Source organism: Leptosomus discolor, chromosome 7 (genome assembly GCF_034619465.1).
Source record: "Leptosomus discolor isolate bLepDis1 chromosome 7, bLepDis1.hap2, whole genome shotgun sequence".
NCBI classification, from domain to species: Eukaryota; Metazoa; Chordata; class Aves; order Leptosomiformes; family Leptosomidae; genus Leptosomus; species Leptosomus discolor.
The window spans coordinates 11,007,016-11,024,489 of NC_141397.1; the positions used below are offsets into that span (position 1 = coordinate 11,007,016).

The window sequence follows — 17,474 nt, forward strand, 5'->3', positions numbered from 1 at the left end:
TGTGTCTTCTAAAGTGGTCTATTAGTACAGTGCAGGAAATGTATTGCTTTCCAGGGAAAATGGAATATACAGATGATATAAGAGATTATTAATTGTGTATAAAAAGCAAACAATGAATTAGTAACATGTGATACACCTGAAGACATAAGATCGTTTTCAGAAACAAGAAGCACAAATCAGAAGCAAGTACAAAGAATAACTTTAATTACTTAAAAGGATAGTTTCTATGCTCCAGCTTAGTTTCATTTCTGTTAGGACTGACCATGAAAAAAGCTGGTGAACTTGTCAAAAACCTAAGTCAATAATTCTAATAGTTAATTAGAATAGAATAGAATAGAATAGAATACTTCTGATAAAATGTCTCTCACATAACCTGTTTGTTGAGAATACACACGAAAACATGTAAGAAACTTTAGTAGCGAAGAGGTGAAAGTAATCTTGAAGACAGTTTGTGGTAGCAACGAGTGCTGGACATACTGGGAGAAGCCCTGCATACCAGTGGTGGTTATCAGCACTGTTTGTTGTTACTCGGCCCTGTTACTCTGGTAAATGACCTATGACTCGACTATGGATGAAAATCAAGTAGAGACAGCGTGTTTATGAGGTAATGTACTTTCACAGAGATCTGCCAATGCATGAAAGCAGAACTGTGTAATTCATGGCCACTTATGTCACACCTCCTTCAGTTGGGAAGTCCTGCAAAGGCCGGGAAAGTCATGTGGCGACTTACGAAGTGCAAGTACGCCTGTGTTTTGGAAGTGGGAGGGAGGAGGAGATGATTAAATAAGGGTATGTATTATAGAGGTAATGTTGTAATAACGAACGTGAAGGGAGGGAAGGGCGGCAGGGGACACGCACACTTTACGGAGGGAACTGCCGCACGCGGCGGGAACACCGCCCCGTTCGGGCCCTCTCGGCCCCCGAAGGCCTGTGGGAGGGTGCGAAGGGCCAACGGGCCTCAAGCGAGGCGGGCTGGGCCTGACCGCGCGGCCGGCGCCGGCACGGGCTCGGGCTCGGGCTCCGGCTCCGGCTCCGGCTCCGGCTCCCCGCAGGCGGCCCGCCCCCGCGCGGGCAGGGCCGGGCCTGGAAGTGACGCGGGCGGGCGGGGCTGCGAGTCGCTGATGGTGAGGGCCCCATGTTGATGTCCGCGGCGCCCTCCGCAGCTCTCTAGGTAAGGGGCCCTCCCGGGCCTGGCTGGGGGGGACGGGCGGATCTGACACCTTCTTTGCCGCCGGCCGCGGGGGCGGGCGGGGCCCTTAGGCTGCGGGCCCCAGTTCTGCGCCACCGGGCAGCCGCTCCCCCTCTCTTCCCTCCCCCCCCCCCCCCCCCCCCCCCCCCTCAGCTGCCTTGGGCTGGTCGTAGTCGGGAGGGGAGCGGCAGGGAGGGGAGCGGCGGGTGGCCAGGGGCCCGGGCGGCCGCGCTGTGGGAGGTGGCGGGGCCTCCCCTCCCCGGCCGCGGCGCGTTGCGAAGGCCCAGAGCAAAGGTGGTTGGCGGCGGGCAGGTGAGGCCGCGGTGGGCGCTTGCGGGGCGGGAGTGGGAGGCGGCGAGGCGCAGGCCGGCCCCGCGGGGCTGGGGAGGGCAGGGCAGGATGGGGAGGGGCCGGGGGTGTCAGGTGCGCCCCGTCCCGCCGGGACCGCGGCCGGAGGAGGGGTGGTGCGGCTCGTCCTGCTTTTGTTTTTCCTGCCTGACGAGCTTTTCCTGCTTCCGTCCCTTTCGGTGCGTAAATCCTAACAAGTCGTTCAGCCTCCCAGAGGGAGTCGCTTGTTAGGTCGGTAATGAAGCCTAAGCGTAGCTCTTCCGCGTTCTCCTCCTCTCCCGTTTCCCAACCGGTAGCTGTGAGCTAAGTAGGCAAGCGCCCAGCGTCCCCTAAACTATCCTTGAACTGTAAGTAGATCTCAGCTTCACCTAAGCTCCGGGGATTTTCCTGCTGGAGAACAGTAATCCCAGATGATTCGGCTGGTCTGTACAAGTTCAGATTTGTGAATAGTTCTGCTTTGGTCTTGGAAACCAGCCTTCCTTTACTGGTTTCACTAAGGCTAGTGCTCAGCTGTGGTAGCTGGCAACCAGTGTGAAGAAATGAATGCTTGGGTTTTTTTTATGGGTTTTTATGTTCTTTTTTTGGGGGGTAATATGTGCTTAGAATAAACTATCCAATTTTTAAAGTAGACCTATTTTAAAAAAAGTTAAATTCAGTTGTTTATTAATGCTTTGTTTACTCCTTTTGTACTTATGGCTAGTGAAAATTGAAACAGTCTGTTTCATGTCAATCTTACTTGGCTTCAGTTACTATGAAATTACTAAAAATGAATAAATTTGTTGCACTCCAAAAAAATTAAGGCTATTCTGTTTCTTTTAGAATTGTAGAAACTGCAGCTTCGTACCGTTTATAGTTCAGAGTGGATTTGAGAGATGTTTTAAACGTAATGCTCTGTTTTGAGAGGTGTGGGAGCTCTCAGGTTTTTAATATGCTGTAAAATTTCTTACGTTCTTCTGGACTCTGAGGCTAGATAACAGATAGGATTTATGTGTACCCAGTTGTCTCTCAAAAGCTGTCTTTTGATCTTTACTCAATTACTTGCTTGTGTAAGTTCTTGGTTTTGTCCTTTATATCTGTCAGTCTTCACAAGCTTGACATTTTATCTTAATACTTTTGTTGTTCAGGGTACAAAACTGCTTTTTACTTAACATCTGATATATCAAAATAATATTGTGGCTGCCCGTATGTACTTCATGTGTTACACTAAATTGGGCAGTAATAAGCTTAAAATGTTGGGGACTTAAACCTAAAAAGTCCATGTTTACCTTTTCTTTGTTTTGAGTGATGAATACCTGTTTACTTCAGAGTGCATATTACTTCAGAAAACATGAGCTCTTTGCTATTTACCTTTTAACTGGTGAAAAGAAATTTTAAAAGGCTGTAGGAAATACACAGCCAGCCTTTAATCTTTGAACTTCTTGCAACTTGCAGTGGCCCATCCCTTTTTGGGATTGGTTTCCACATGTATCTTCGCTGAAGGCAGTATATTATGTCACACACTTGGCAGTTACCTCATTCAAGGTGTGAATTTGCTTGGTCAGTGTAAAATTACTTTTAATAGCAATTGCAAGGATAGGGTGGCTCATCTTTCTAGAAATGTGTTAAGATATATAGGGCCTGAACCCTCCTAATGCTGAATGTTTTGATAAACTTGTGATTGTATGCTGAAATCAAAGTTTTGGAGCTTCTCAGTTGCCTATTTTACATTTTTTGCCGATACTGCCGAATCTGAGGAAGGGACGTTCTTGTTCTGCTTGTGAAGCATCTTACACAGTGCTAACGACTGCAGCAATGCATCCTGAATGAGGTGGTGAATGGACGGCATGATTAAAAGGTTTTGCAGTCCAACTGATCAGTGTTAATCTGTCAAACTGCATTCCTACCTCAATGTTCCCGCTATCCTGGAGTCCATTGTTTATGGTAATGAGGCTGAACGTGCAGGGCTGGGACTATGTGTGTTACAGTGAGAACAGTAAAAGATGCCTGCAGACTGCTAAAGGGAGGCGAGAGAACTCTTGAAGAAGAAGAAAAAAACAAAACAAAAAACCAAACCCAAAGAAAACCATCCTGTTTAGATAAACTTTCTTCTTGTTTAAAAATGTTGTAAAATGGAACTTTGTTATTTTACTTCGTATATAAAGATGCTGTGAAAAGCACTGAGCAGTACAGATTCCGGGAAAAGTTTAAAGCAGGGAAACTATGGAGCTTTGTTTTGCCTTGTCTGCCACATCCAGAACCATTAAGGATATTTCAGTGAGTTATAACCCTGCTTTGTTTTCACGCCACCACTTTTTATTTTTTCCACTTTCTGCCACTGTATCTGAGGTATAATACTGGGGGCATTCAGCTAAGCAGTGCTTTCTCTCCGTCTTGATGTCATCGCTGAAATGACTGCCCTTTTATTCTGAGAGATGATTGTTTTGGAGTGATGCTGAGGCAGTGCACTTTGGTGGACTTAAGTCTGTAGCTGTCTGTTTTCAGAACAGAGAAACTAATTGTTAGGTTTTTCTGTCTTGTATATTTCAAATAGATTAATTTTTGCAACTTAACTCACTTTTCCACTATACTGACGTAGCAACTTCTACAATTTTGTTACAGATCAATCATGTCGTCCTTTCAAGAAGTACCGTCTTCAGCTAACACTTTGCAGACTTCCAATTTTGCACATGTGATTTTTCAAAATGTGGCAAAAAGTTATCTTCCAAACACACACCTTGAATGTCACTACACTCTGACCCAGTTTATCCATCCCCATCAGAAAGACTGGGTTGGTATTTTCAAGGTAAGTAAAGCTTGTTCTATTGCTATTTTTCAAATGTTTACTGTCTTCTCTCTTACCAGTTAAAAAAAATATTAAAAAACATTCCAACACCAGTAAAAGCGCTCTCGTAAACTTTAGTGGAACATCACCTAAGCGGTGTATTGGTTCCTGCTGTTGGAGTGTGAGTTTTGTAACCAAGATAATCAAAACTAGAGGAATGAGTATACCCCATGAGTATACTCCATGCGGGAAGGTGTCATGCAGAATTAAGTGGAGGTGGCTTCAGAAGAGCTGCATGGGCACAGAGTGACATGGTGAACAGAGCTGTATGGAGGGTGTGAGCCACAGTGATGTGAGGTGTGTGTGGGAAGAACAAAAACTAAGCTGGAGATATCCTGGCCTATATCCCTGACTCATTTTTGTTGCTAAAACAGGCCGAAAAGTATAGTTCACTACAATTATTCAACACAGATTCTTCAAAAAAGGAGGGATGAAGCCACATGGAAGTTATTTGTAAAGATTAATAAAGTTTCATTTATGGGATTAGAAATTGATTAATTCCTACATCTGCTTCTGTTTAAGACCTTGATCTGTCTGTCTTTGTAGCTGCTAATAGATGGTGCCTAAATTCCTTACTCGAATGGTTCATAGAAGTTTTGATTCAGGCTTTAAAGAAGTGATGCTTTGGCAGTGGGGAAGGGAGAAGGGTGACAGTCTTGGTACTGGAGGACCTTTTGCTTAGAACTGTCTACTGTTTAAGAATGTAGATGCTTGACTTCATTGTAAGCTGCAGATCGCTGATGGATTATTAGCTTTATTCAAGATAAATTACTCTTCTGCAAAACCAAAGTACTGTGCTCTGTTACGAAGCAGAAGCATTTTTAATGCTCTATGCAGTGACTATGCAGTCACTACATTGATCAAGGGAGGCATTAACATACAAACAGGCATGTTTCTCTAGTGGGAAGTCTTTAAAAATATATGTATATATCTTAATTATCTGCAAAGTTTTGACAAATAGTGTAACTGAGCACACGTGAATGTTTAGTTAATGGCATTAATGAAACTAAAAAAATCGACATTGAAGAGGGTGCCGTTCGTATTACACTTAAGCATTTTGAAATTATTTAAATGGGACTTGGAAAGTGAATGTTGTGGCTTTGTTGATCTAAGTGAGGGAGACAAACAGGACCCTAAAAACACTACGTGAAACAGTTTTTCGGTGACTACATGAAATTCTGTGTACAATGTGCCGGTATCTTTGATTTCATCTTGACTGTGAAAGTTACTGAGGTGTGAGTTTTTATTCTACTTTAGCAGTGGCAGGTAATACTGCTTTGTCAGTCATTTGAGGAACATGTTGAGCTGGCATAAGGTATTTCTACTGCTGCAAGAAATGTCTTTTACACAGGGTGACTTATTTCTTGTGCTGCTTCTCCTTTATGTGAAACAAGCTCTTATGTGATGAATCAAATCAGGGAATTGATTGAGGCCAGCGTTTTGGGACTGGATTTTTTTTAAATGGAATTCCCCAACTGAATTTCTGGTTCACCTTAATTCTCATCAACACAAGGGAAGCGAGCATTGCGAGATAGGGAAAAGGATGAGAATTGTTTTCTTTTTGTGACTGTGTCAGCTTATACTGAGTAAGTCTTATGACTATATTGTCTTGGTATAGTTAAGTACAGTGAGTTAAATGGAGCCAGCTGTCCAACTATATCTGTGTCTACAAATAGGTCTGTGTATGAGTAACGTTTGCAGCAAAATAAACTGTGAAAATTTAGTGGTCTTGGGATAGAAAATAGACAGAAGTTGTACTATGCTGGGGTCTGAGTGTAAAAATTCTAGAGATCTCATTGTACCTGGACAATCAACAGACCCCGAAAACTGATGAAACAGGCAGGGGTTTTATCATTTACCTTTCTAAAACGCATAAAAGGAATGTGAAGGATGTGATGCATGTCTAGAAAAGTGATTTTCAGCGTTTAAAAAGAAAAGGCAAATCTTGACTAATGATGAGAACAATAATTAATGGCCTTCTGTATTCGCCTGGTATGCAAGGCAAGGGAGGCTTCTGTGAGAGAACTCAAAGCCTCAATTTACTGACTGTTCATGTTGTAGAAATGGAAGTCCACCTTGTCTTTCTGAGGTGAATAAATTGCTTTGAAAACAAATCTGTTTAACTTGGTGTCATTTAACCTTTTCTGCAATTGCACAGAAAGTTACTAGTGTAATAGTGAATACTGGACAGAGGGAAAAGGCACCCAGTTTAAAAACAAACAAACCCTCCCAGCCAAAAAACCCCAACAAACTAGTGGTGATTTCAGATTACTTTAGAAAGTAAGCATGGAATAAGATAATCTCCCAGCCCTGTGAACAGTGTGTTGTTTTTTGTTCTAATGTTGACTTCTGTTCCATTTTGGGAGATGATGGCTTCAGCTGTATTCTGTCCTGTTTGCTCAGCTGGTTAGCTAGGAATTTTTTTATTGAACTGAACAAGATATATAGGTATCTTTTTAAGTGAATGGTTTTCATTTAAGATGCAGGTCCAGGTACATTCCTTCAGCAGCAATGATGTCTTGAGCAGATATTGGTTATTTGTATCATTGTATTATCCTGTTTGTTTTGCTAGTCCAGTTGTTTGGGCAGCTGCACAGTGAAATGGATCAGGGAAGTGATCTGCTGGAAAAACACAGCCTCTCCTCCCCCAGCTTTTACCATGTTATTTCACAACGGGTTTGATTTTTCGGCTTGATCGCTGTGTGATGCAATGGGAAACTGTACTGGCATCACTGTGGTGGAAACAAGTGGACTAGGAAGGTGTGTGGGAGAAGGGCTATGCCTGCTTTATTTGCCTTTGAAATGAGGAAAAGTAATTAATACGTGCACTACATCTGCTTGCAAAAATGGTCCGTCTGGTAGGTAATGCTAGTATCCAGATGGGGAAGTCCACATCTTGTGGCTTTATTTCACAGTGAAGTGAAATAATCATGTGGTCATGTGATATTTTTTGCATTATTAATGCATAATGTCCAGATTTGCAGAAGTGCTTGAAAAACCTGCTTGGGTTTTGGGAAGCAGTGCTTACCTCTCTGTCTAGGGCATATGTGTGCAAATAAGACTGACAGATGTTCAGTGTACAAGGGAGGCAGGTTTACTGTATATCTCAAAGGCACAAGGAAAGAATGTTACAGGCATAATAAAGATATTGCTTCAAGAGAGTGGCATTAAAAGGTGTGGGTGTTTGTGGGGTTTATCATAATACTTTCGGGGTTTCTGAAGATTTAATTTTGCTGAGACCAGCATGCTGGATCAGCAGCTAATCTTACATATGTTAAGCTAATGACTTTGGTCTTGCTGTGTTGTTAATTAAATATTCCATCAAAACTTTTATGTTCCTCAGTTCTAGTTGGTATATTTTTGTAAGTAAATCTACATGACCGTTTTCTAGGATGTTGACTTAAGTTATAGACATGCTTTGGTATTGATAGCCTCAGTGTACACCTAGAGAAGAAAAGGAAATCTCTTATTTCTTAATGTCCACATTTTTAATATCCACAACTTAAAAATGGTGACCTGATGTTCTCGTAACTTAACCTATGGAAAAAATGAGTAATCAGCTCTGGGAAGATCTTAGTAACTTACTTGAACACAAGAAGTGCCTGCTTGCTGTGAGAGAGTGCTCAGTGTTTAGGAGGTCACATCTGAGCTACTGTTTGCCCATCAATGCAGTACCTGTATTTACATGCAACTTAATTTCTGACTTCTAAATGTACTGATTTAGAGCAAACCTCAGAATTAACTTGTCTGTGGTCAAAAACATCTGTAACAGAATTCAACGATGGATTTGATGGACACCTAAGAAATAGCTTGGTGGGTGTGTTTTATCAAGGCACTATAGGTATGTTTTTGTATAGTACTGTGGGTTATTTAGTCTCCTTTGGACTGCAGATTACAGTGCAACTTGTGTGGGTCATTTCAACGTCCTGATTTTGTTGCAGATTGTGGTGTTTTTTTAAGATATCAATTACTTCCGTATATACAGATCACGTTACGAAGTTCAGCGCAACAGCTGGATATGTTATTGACCGCATGCATATAGAAATACAATTTTTCTGGCATGGAATCATCACTGCACAGCAGGGCATGATAGATACAGGAATGTGTAGTGGGCAGCGTGTCCCGTTAAAATAGGAATAGAATCATCGGAATTCATAATGTTTTGAGAATTACTGTTGCTAAGTCATTCTGTTGGTTTCTGATTTACCTTCTTTGGAAAGACATGTTGTAAATAACTGAGATAATCTTTTTCTTAGGGGGAAAAAAAAATAAAAAAAGCCCATGTCAGTGTTGTTCGTTGTTTCTATACTAGATGAAGAGAAGGATAGTCTGGGTTTATGTGACGTTACTTTTTGACAAGAAATTTTGATGTTTAATTCCAAGTGTCATTAATTTTATAAAATACTTGCTATGGTAGGTTTGTGTGGTCAGAGGCAGAATTGGCATAACAAAGTAGTCAGTAGCTGGTAACAATTTTGAAGTAAAAGACTGTGCTAATTTATAGTTCTCATGAAATGTGATAGTAAATGAATATTTCACTTGAACCCCATTCACCCTTTTAAAAATACATTTTCATGCTTACCTCTTAGAGTAAAGAGTAACTTTGTTACTCTTTGATCTGTCATAGCATTTCTTTGGGCAGTCGTTTACATATGTAACGCGTTTTCTTTTAGAGAGTTCATATTGTTTCTATATTTATTTTGATTTATACCTAATAAGAGAGAAAGTTGATGCTGTGGTCTAGGCACTCTGTCAATGTCATTTTGACATATTCCTCTGAACTATGAGGTAGAAATACAACCAATGAGAGATACTGGTAGGTTAGGATCCTGATAATATGTTGATAGTGTGACAAATACCATATGTTCTCAATAGTCCAAGTGAAAAGATTGCCTGTATGTGTTTGTAACATTCAGCAGAGATGGACTTCTTCGGGTCTGGGCATAGAGAACATCTGAAGATGACAGCCTTTCATAAAGAATCTAGAATACCTTGCAGCCATCTTCTACCCCAAAATGTTTCAGCTTTAAAGCTCCTGCTGTATAACAAATTTTTATCTCTGTGTACGTAGCAAGGTCATGTCTGAAGTGATGTCTGAAACAGCTTGGGCTGAAGTAAGTCAAAGTTGTGTGTGCTATAAGGTGATCACAGACATACTAAAAACCCCAAGATTGTGGATTTAAATTAATTGTTTTCTTATTTTGAAGTGTCTGTGCCTGAACATACTAAAGTGTACTTTAAGTATTTTTCCTCATGTCCGTGTTCTGAAAGTTTTTTGCACGGTTTGATTCTTTCAGAATTGGTGTTTAGATGTCGTTCTTTGATGATGCATGTGTGCGGAAGTGTATCGCAACAGGGGCATGTCAGTGTAAGCTATCAGTAGTTTTGCCTGGTATGAGCTTCACTGCCCCTAGATGTTTTATTTTTTCCATCTGTTAATTGGCTTAGAAAAACTTGTTACCTGTGGCTGCCTGTTGTAGGATGTTACATGCTACAGTAGTACTAGTGCTACCCTGACTTTTGAGTAATGGTACTTGAACTCAGGATTATGGCACAAACCAAGCCTGCTGTGGAGAAATGACTTCCTAGGATACTGGGCCCAATTGCATTTTGCTTAGACACTAGTGTTTTCTGTGGTTTGTGTCAAAATAACTGTTTCTTACCATGTGAAATAATGTAAAGGCTGCTGACTTACTGTTGTCAGTAATAATGGTACTATATAACCTACATCCAAAGCCTTATCTACTGTCTGCAGTTTTGCTTCTTTCAGAGGTATTTTGTTGTATTCTTGCAGTACTTTGCCAAATTACTTTCTAAATGATGTAATTTACCATCTGCGTTACAGGAAGGGCATCATTTTTACTCTGAAGATGTGGTTTATGTTGTTGTGTGTGTTTTTTGTTTTAAATTGGGTCATATTAGGTATTTTCAATGAAGGCTCGTTGGTTATGCCAAAGTTGGTTTAGCTAAACAAGTGTTTCCTGGGTTTTCTTTGGTCTGCTGATGGTAGTGCATGTGTTGTATAGAAAGGTGAGGCACTCTTGATGCAGCAGAATGAACGCTGCTGTTCTTTCAGTTGTGCAACAGCTTTCTGAGGTCAGGGAAGAAAATGCCAAGTGAGCTTCCCCTACAGTGGTGTTTCTTCAAAGCACGCTCTCTCAAGATTGAGTTTGCCCACTTTACCAAGGCATTATAAAAGTAAAGAAATGCAACAAAGTAGAAAAACAGGAAAGTGGTAATTTCCCACGTTCGTCTGAAACTCAAGAAATTAAAAATGAAGTTTGAAATAATTTTTAGACTGCAAACTCTGTTCAGTTGTAATGCAGAGCTTTCTTCTTAGAAAAGCTTATGTTCCTTCTAAGATGAATCAGATGAGAGTTAAAGGAGATGCAGGGAAATAAAATGGTTATTATTTTTCGTCAGTAATATATTTGAAAACTCATTATTGGCATACGGACAAGCACACAAATTGTGCTCCTCCCCCATCCCCCCAATTTATTTTTCTAGTTAGCTAATTTTCTTCTAGCTATTCTGTGGAAATGTACTGTGGGTGAAGTGTAAATATGGGGAGGCTAATAGCACTGTGTGGCATTTCAGTAAGAAAGGGGCTTGTATGTGTGAGGCAACATAGAACAAGAAGAAGCTTTCATGATGACTATACACCTATTTATTAGTAGAAGGAAAACCTGTCTGGTGTGAGTATTGCAGACAGTTGAGTTGTCCCTACTTGCCCAGCCAAATTGCAAAGTACGTGGTGTTGGACAGTTTAACCTTTATCAGGCCTCAGTGTTTCCACTGTGATTAGAGTTGGTTTATATGACTAAAAAGTAGTTTATGATGCCCTAAATTGAAATAAGCATTTTTGCTCAAAAGTAGGAAATAGGAATATAGTGAATGGATTACTCTGTAATGACCTATTAAAGCTTCCCGTTTTACAGAGGGAGAATGCAGTATAGTGAGGCTTTTTTGAGTAACACGTTGTTTGTACGTAACAACGTGATCTGGATATGGTATTTTGTGGAAGACATGGTGCTTAGTCATGTTTTTGCTTTAAAAAATTGGGTTGAGAAGGTGAAAGTAGATTTGGTTTCTGGCTTATTAATGTGTTGTTTAACATCTGGAAAGCAAGAGTGTTGGAATTCATGCACAGCTTTGTAATTTAAAAATGGATTTCTGTGTGGAGTTTGTGAGAATTAAATGGAGAGAAATGGAGAAGATAAAAGACTGTGGTGACTACCAGGTTAGCAGGGACTTTATTTCTAATTCTAACATGGACTTTTTTTTGGTTCCATTGGTTTAGGGAAGTTGCATCATCTAAGTCTTATGTACCCTTTTGTCTAAGGAATAAGGACGTTAATATTTTTTGAGTTTTTAACTGTGAGCAAAATGTTTTCAGGGTTTTCAATTAATTCCTTAAAATGTAATGGTATCAGCACAGCCAGTCAACGCCCCAGATGACAAACTTGTGTTCAGAGTTCACAACAAGTCTGTTGCGTAGCTTGACAGGTCATTCTCCTTTTTCCTCCTCTGAACTTCAGAAGGTTTTGTGCTGGAGTTCTGTAATTTGTAGTGTTTGTGTGCTTGAATGTGGATATTGTAATGTCTGCCATTACTCATGCCAAGTTTTTAAACTGGACTAGTAAACTGTGCTCTTGTACTCCTTCTGGCTCATAGGAGGTTTCACAGTGTGTCCCATTGAAACTTTTCATTTATTTACGATTTCTTATGGTAAGAAAGTACTAGTGTGCATTTGTTTCAGCTTTAGCGCTTTGATTGCAACTTGGTTTTATGTTAGTAGCTGACAATACTTTTTCTTTGGTGTGTTGGTGTTTTGTGTGGTGTTTTTTTTTTTTTTTTTTAATTGGTATGTGAAGATATTTTCATTAAAGGAATTCCAACGGAGTTTTTGTACAAGTCTGTAGCTGTTTTGATCCAGATACTGTTTCACTTGAGTTGCTTTCATTTTGAAAGTCTTACTTTAATTTTTTAGTACTTTAAGTCAAATTCTCTTCCGGTTAACAGTATCAATTAAAAAGGAAAAAACATGTTATAAAAGTATTTGTATCTGGGTTCTTTGTGTGCCATTTCAGTTAGCATTTTAATGAAAGAGTGGTTTGGTTTTTTTTTTTTTAACTTTGGTTTCACATTTTAGTACATCATAGTATATCCTTCATTGAAAAATAGGACTGTAACTTCACATGAGGCCTAAACAGGAATTAAGTGTGGATTTCCACATTTCCACCCATTTCCAATTTTTAAACAGCTTTTAAGTTCTGATTATTAATGTAAATAAATAAGGTTGCAGCTTGAGTAGTTAAGTTATAGAATTTTAGAACTTGGTCAGTAAATGAAGTAAAAAATGGAGTTATGTAATTGAGGACTTGGTTTTAAATATATTTTTATAATTGATATAATTTCTCTCAATGACTATCTTTTTCATTGTTATTGAAGTTCAAACACAGAAACAAAATTTGCGAATCTTTCTTACAAGCATTTGTGTGTTTTCCGCAATATTTTCATGAATAAGTGCTCACTGTTAGTCCTATCAGCTGTTTTGGCAGTTGTGAAATTGTCAAACTTGTTCTTACAGGCCTGAAGATTTTTCTCTGACAACAGTAAAAGACTTTGCACTTTGCCCTTCTTTCTGGTGTGTTGTGCCAGTGGTATTTTTTTCCATTTTCTTTTTTTTTTTTTTTTTGAATATAAATAGTACTGCAAGGTGCTGTAAATTACGTACTTAACCACTTATTTCCCTTTTCTAGTTTGGTATAAAATTGTTAAGGTTTTGTTTGTTTGAGGCAACTAGAATTTGAATGATGTGAAAATAGAAAGACTTATAGACGCAAATTTTTGATAAAGTTCTATGGAGCATTTAACTAGTGTTTAATTAGCATCTGTATTTACTTTTTAACATGCATTCATGTTCTAGTAGAGTACTAGAGAGAGGGTCTGGACACAAACTAGAGCATTCTGTTTTCATGCTGAGGGCTTCTCAAATACTGGACATAGCCTGCATTTGAAATTTTTCTTCTACTCTGTTACTGTTTTGGGATTTTCCTGGAGACTTCTGCATAGATAAGCTTGGAGATATGAATAATCAAAATAGATTTAGGATGGAATTTTTTTAACAGAGTAGACTCTGTGTTCCTGCTGTTTCAGTGCAAGTACAGTGGGGTCAAAGAAGCCCCATCACCCCAAGAACTGGAGCATCAGCTGCAAAAGGTTTTGCACGGTGGCAGGATATTCTTTCTCTGCTACTTGAACATCGTTCTGTGGAGAAAGTATTTCTGAAATGGAGGACAAGAATTAATTTATCTGCTTTTAACTTATAAAACTTACCTTTGAGTTTTTGAAGTATGAAATTAAGGAATATGCTGGCCAGGGAAACTTTTTTTAGTCTGTGCTCAGGTATTGCTACCTCTGAATTCTATAGCTTTCACAGAAACTGGCGTTTAAGAAACTATGAGTATGCAATAAGTAAATACATTTACTTTTTAAAAATGTTCTCTCATGTTGACTCCACTGATTGGTACTCTTTATCCAATGCTAACTGTATTTAACAAACCTACCTGTTGAATCATCTGATTTCTTGAATCCTGCACTATTACCAGGAACATGCACGAAGCACAAGTTCTTATGTTTATAAGAAAAGCTTCAACTTGCCCTTTTTCAGTATGTACCAAGCAGAATTGTATGGGCCAGTTGCTGTAATGGTCTTTTTAATTAAAAATTTTAAAATAAGTTGCTTTCACTCTCACTTCAAGTTACCAGAAGAGCTTTTTGTGTTATTTCTGAGATACTTAACTGTGGGAATAACAACCCCAGGAAATCTCATTTCACTGACATCTTTAAAAGCTCCTTGATAGGAGATGTCATAGAAATCTTCAAAAATTTTGGCTAAGAGTAGGCTTAAGATGTAGTAGATGATTCTGTTCTAGTGGATGCTTCAAGAGTCTGCACTGCTCCTCTCTAATGAATTTGCCTTAAAGAAGTGACTAGGTAGCAAAAATTAAAACTTAATCTGGTTTTGCTGTTGTTCATCCTTGGTTTTTTAAGAATATAGAGAAAGGCCTGGTCATCTTGAACCAGTTCTTTTTTTCCAAATGTTAGCTTTTCCCACACTTTTTAAGACAAAGTGAAGAAGTATGATGGATGTCTATGGAATAATGTATCCAGATTTTTTATTTACTGTTGCTAATTATTTCTGAGGCTTATTAAGCCTTAGAAAGCTATATACGTATATAATTGCTATTCAATTACTTTCAGTTCTGCTGTTCTCTTTGCCTATCTAAAGATATTTTGTTTTTTAAAGCTGACAACTCCTTAAAAACCTGATCCTTAATACTTTTAAAATACACTGTTGCAATGTGTACTTTATAAAGGAGGATTTGGTATGAAGTTCAGAAGTCTTGTCTATTTAAGTAGTGGAAATCATGATTTGTAACTCCATCTGTTTTGGTTGCTAGTTTTGTTGTTGTTTTTTTCCCTCTTCTTTCCCTTGAAGTGCTGTCTTATCTCATAAAAATTGTTAAACAATTTCTCATCTTTCCTCTTCTTGACTCTTCCAAGACAGTATACCCAGTTACTCATAAGTCATACTCCACCTAAATTTTGACAAGATTTTTGGTATTTTAAATTTTTTTAGTCAGTGGAATAAAACATATATATTTTTTTCTTTTCCTTTACTGTTATGCTATAATTAATATCCATTGCTTTACGGTAGTTGCTTTGGGTTTCAGGTGTAGATGCGTGTATTGCAAGCTTGTTGGAATATGTTTCTTTAGAGGATAGCATTTCTTACTGTACAGAAATACACTGTTATGAACAGTGTGAAAGCAGATGTTTATTGAAGTTAGTGGGAAGGCTGCAGTGGCTTAGCTGCTGAGTTAGGTTTTTGTGCCTTTTTTTTTTTTTTTTTTTTCCTGGCAGACATAGTTTGTATGTAAGGGAGAATTAGCATTCCAGTGAAATGCTGGTCTCTAGTATTGCAGAAGTTATCCAAAAAGTGCATGCTTAGCCCTGTCAAATTTGGCCTTTTCAGTAGAAGAGAGCACTATTCTCTCTTTCCTCCTTTTTTTTTTTTTTCTCATGAACCTGTTGGATTGTGGACACAAAATAGTCAGCATTGGCAGAACTTACACTAAGAAAATCTCACTATAAACTTCGGATTAATCTTTTTGTGTTTTTAATATAGTAATGTCTATCTTTATAGAAAAAGAAATTACCAAATAGCAGTTTAATGTATAGTGAAAACTGTCTGGTGTTTTAATTTATATAGACCCTTTTATTGCCTTAGACCCATTTATTGCCTTAGGTAACAAGCTTAATAAAATCCATGCTAAATCTTTGACATGCTTGTTAAAATATTCCTGATTTGTAAACATTGTTAAGTATCTTTTTATTGCATGTTGAAGCAGAAATATGCATATTACAGTATGTTGTAAAGGCCAGACCATGATATCTTAACTATGTACAACAAATTCTTCTGCTTAATGTTTTCTCTTACTTTTTTTTATTTGTTATGGTTTATTTTATTTTAGGTTGGTTGGAGTACCGCAAGAGATTATTACACATTTCTTTGGTCACCTATGCCAGAAAATTATGTGGAAGGATCAACTGTTAACTGCGTGCTGACTTTTCAAGGTGAATATAAAGCAGTATCTACCTGTATTTTCCAGCCTACACAGCTTTTTAAATATTTATCTGTTCATTACAGTCCTGAGGGTTGTATAAAAGCTTTAGACTTCACAAGCATAAATTGGAGGAGAATTTTCCATGCTTCACTGTAAGAAGTTCAGTTTTATTTTAGATGTCAAGGAAACTGTAACGGGAAGTATGTGACTTAGTGTGTTTTTTACATAGTAATGGACAATATTTGTGACTGATAGAGAAGCTCTGCTGGAAACTATTAAAATACAGAAAGTGACTCTGTTTAACCATCAGCAGGCTTTTTTAATCTTGGCATCTCTTAACTAACAGATCGTGTCTTTACATTGTTGTTAGTCTCTGGACTTTAAACATCATTCTCAATATAAAGTGATTCTTGTCAAAGAATAAATAATGTAGGAGATGGTTTTGTAAAGGTTCAGAGCAGTCAGAGAGTTGCAGAGGACCTCTTGACAGTGAGGAATCGACGAAAATGACTGATGGTTTTTAAGAAAAAAATAAAGAACAAACCAAAATGTTACACCACTATACAAATCTGTAGTATAACTGCATTTTCAACAGTGTGTGGAGATCAGATCCTCACCCTCCCCTTTGCAATTTCAAAGAAGATCTAGTAGAACACATGAACAAAGTGCAATAAGGAAGATCAAAATTAAGAAGTAGCTTCTCTATAAAGACGTGGAGTTACAAAGAGGAGAGCCACACTCTTCTCATTAAATATAAAAAGGGGCAATGTCCATGGATTGTGGCCTGGGAGGTTTATGCCTGATGTTAGGAAGAACTTTTATACCAAGAGGGAGTAGTGCAGCACTGGAACAGGTATCCCTGGTTTGGAAGGATGGGAATTCCACACAGTTGCTTAGACACAGCCGTGGTAGTCTGAGGCTGGTGCTGACAACAGTCTCTTGAGTGGCAAGTTGGACTATGTGACTTTCAGAAATTTCTTCTGCCAGGTTTTTCAGCCTGGGAAAGGGGAATAACGGGAAGTGTCTTATGTTTCTAAAATCAGCTACCCATGGCATGAGTGGATTATCCATTTTTTGTATTTAAAGAAGTAGGAGCCATCGATGCAAGATACCAAATGACAGGTTCCAGACAGAGATGATACTTCTGTAACACAGTCAATGTGCAGAACTTCTTGCCACAGAACATTATGAATGTCAAAAATCTACGCACGTTCAAGGTTGCATATAAAAAGAGTGCTTCCATTAAACTTGTTTAATGCCTTCTGCCTAATTACGGAATTTTATGTACCATCTTATATTCTTTTTTACTTGCCAGAGTTGGCTTTAGTCTTTGTGTGTGTGTGTTTATTGCTTAAAATACATAGAAAAAATAGTAATTCAAGTCCTGAAATGACTACTGTCTTAGCTTGTTGTTTTGTTAAAGCTGCAAATAGTGATGGCTTGGATGAGTTCGCTGTTCTTTCTCTTACTCAAAGTAATTTTT

The 17,474-nt window shown here is 38.7% G+C and overlaps 1 protein-coding gene across 5 annotated transcripts in view; it reads left to right on the top strand.

The window, feature by feature from the left end:
• The first annotated feature begins 443 nt into the window (after positions 1 to 443).
• TAX1BP1 (Tax1 binding protein 1) overlaps positions 444 to 17,474 on the top strand; it is a 59,701-nt gene continuing 42,670 nt past the window's right edge. For 3 of the 5 annotated variants that reach the window (XM_086467736.1, XM_086467740.1, XM_086467739.1), the window contains exons 1-3: positions 1,126 to 1,171; positions 4,136 to 4,319; positions 15,899 to 16,001. In XM_086467736.1, the coding sequence (XP_086323862.1) occupies positions 4,143 to 4,319; positions 15,899 to 16,001 (280 nt within the window). In that variant the 5' untranslated portion in view covers positions 1,126 to 1,171; positions 4,136 to 4,142. Of the gene's footprint in view, positions 605 to 663; positions 790 to 1,125; positions 1,172 to 4,135; positions 4,320 to 15,898; positions 16,002 to 17,474 lie in introns of those variants that run through there. The other 2 variants (XM_086467738.1, XM_086467737.1) reach the window with 2 other exon arrangements.